Source organism: Histoplasma capsulatum, genomic scaffold, assembly GCF_000149585.1.
Source record: "Histoplasma capsulatum NAm1 scaffold_212 genomic scaffold, whole genome shotgun sequence".
NCBI lineage: Eukaryota > Fungi > Ascomycota > Eurotiomycetes > Onygenales > Ajellomycetaceae > Histoplasma > Histoplasma mississippiense.
Window position 1 is genome coordinate 1 of NW_001813770.1, and position 1,303 is coordinate 1,303.

Consider the following 1,303-nt stretch of genomic DNA (forward strand, 5'->3'; position numbering starts at 1 on the left):
TTCATCCTTGTCCTTCTTCTTATCCTTTCCGTTCTTTTTGGCACTCTTCAGTGTTGTCAGTGCCCTTATTATCCTTATTCTCTTTCCTCCACCACTCGGGTGCTTTGTCAGGGTTCAGATGATAGCAATTAGCCTTTATATGCCCTGGGACCTTGCAGTATCCGCACTTTGCGGTTGCGGCGGAAGTTGTGTTGTCATTATCATTGGTGGCCGCGTTGGCCTTTGGAGCTTTAGGGCGTCCAGTACCCTCTGATTTACTCATCCGGTGAGCAATTTGTTTTGTGAGATCGTTGATATCTAGGTTGACAATCGGACCCTGACCCGTCCCGTAGAACGTATCGAGGCGTGATTTAACATAGGTCCTCTGATAATCTCGGAGGCCGATAATAAAGAAATCATGGAGGTAGTTCTCACCACGGTCCTCCGTTAGTTGTCGCATGCGAGCAGACAGGTATTGATATCGGCGTACGTATGCCAGGGTAATCACCGTCCTTGACATGCAAGTGGGTAAATTCTTTAAGGATGTTAATCCTTTCTTCCCCTAGGGATATCGCGTATACTGCGCTTACCTTGTTCCATAGGGCCGCCGCGTTGTCGGGTTGAATGGATCCCATGGTCAAACGGACAGAACCTACTAGGGATTGCAACATGCGACGGAAGAGAAGTTTTGAACGTATCACCCAATATCGCTGATCGAGCGATGATAAACCTTCAGGTGGTTCCTGTTGGTTCTTATTAAGAATATCTGCACCACCGATCACTTCTGCATCCGACAAGAACGCCATCTTCCACGTCTGGTAGTTGGTGCCATCGAACGTGGTGACGGACTTTGTGTTCAACGAGGCCTGCGCTTCCTTCTGGTATTCGCGAGCCAGCATGTTCGGATCTTCTTCTGGTATAGGGTTAGGAGGAGGTGGAGGTGGTGGAGGAGGTGGAGGAGGTGGCGGCGCGCGTGCTGATATCAGTCGCTCGCAGAGTGCAATGAGATCTGCTGCTGCCATGGTCACCATGCCGTTAGGATTCGGCGTAGGTATCGGCATAGGACTGGGCGTGCCATCCTCGGATTCCTCGCGTTCTGGCATCTTGCCAGTATCGTGTGCTGAGCCAGAGGTTGTCATATCTTCCTCTGCCATCGCGTATTCAGTTTGATCACCCTCCGCTTCTGAGCCGGATTCTTGCTCAGTAATAGGGGGGAAGGATTGGGGGACCCTAGATTGCGAACGTAGTGTCTTCTTACGTCCTGATATTCGTTTATCGTTAATCGAGAACCACTCATAATCAATCTGACTTAGGTGGAGGTTCT

At 50.1% G+C, this 1,303-nt stretch overlaps 1 protein-coding gene across 1 annotated transcript; it reads right to left on the reverse strand.

The window, feature by feature from the left end:
* Positions 1–19: 19 nt before the first annotated feature.
* Positions 20–1,232, reverse strand: HCAG_09315 (predicted protein; the record flags this gene model as incomplete). The annotated part of the gene is made up of 2 exons (XM_001535715.1): positions 20–514; positions 570–1,232. Coding segments are annotated over 2 exons (1,158 nt in total), but the record flags the coding sequence as incomplete, so codon positions are not given.
* Positions 1,233–1,303: the final 71 nt, after the last annotated feature.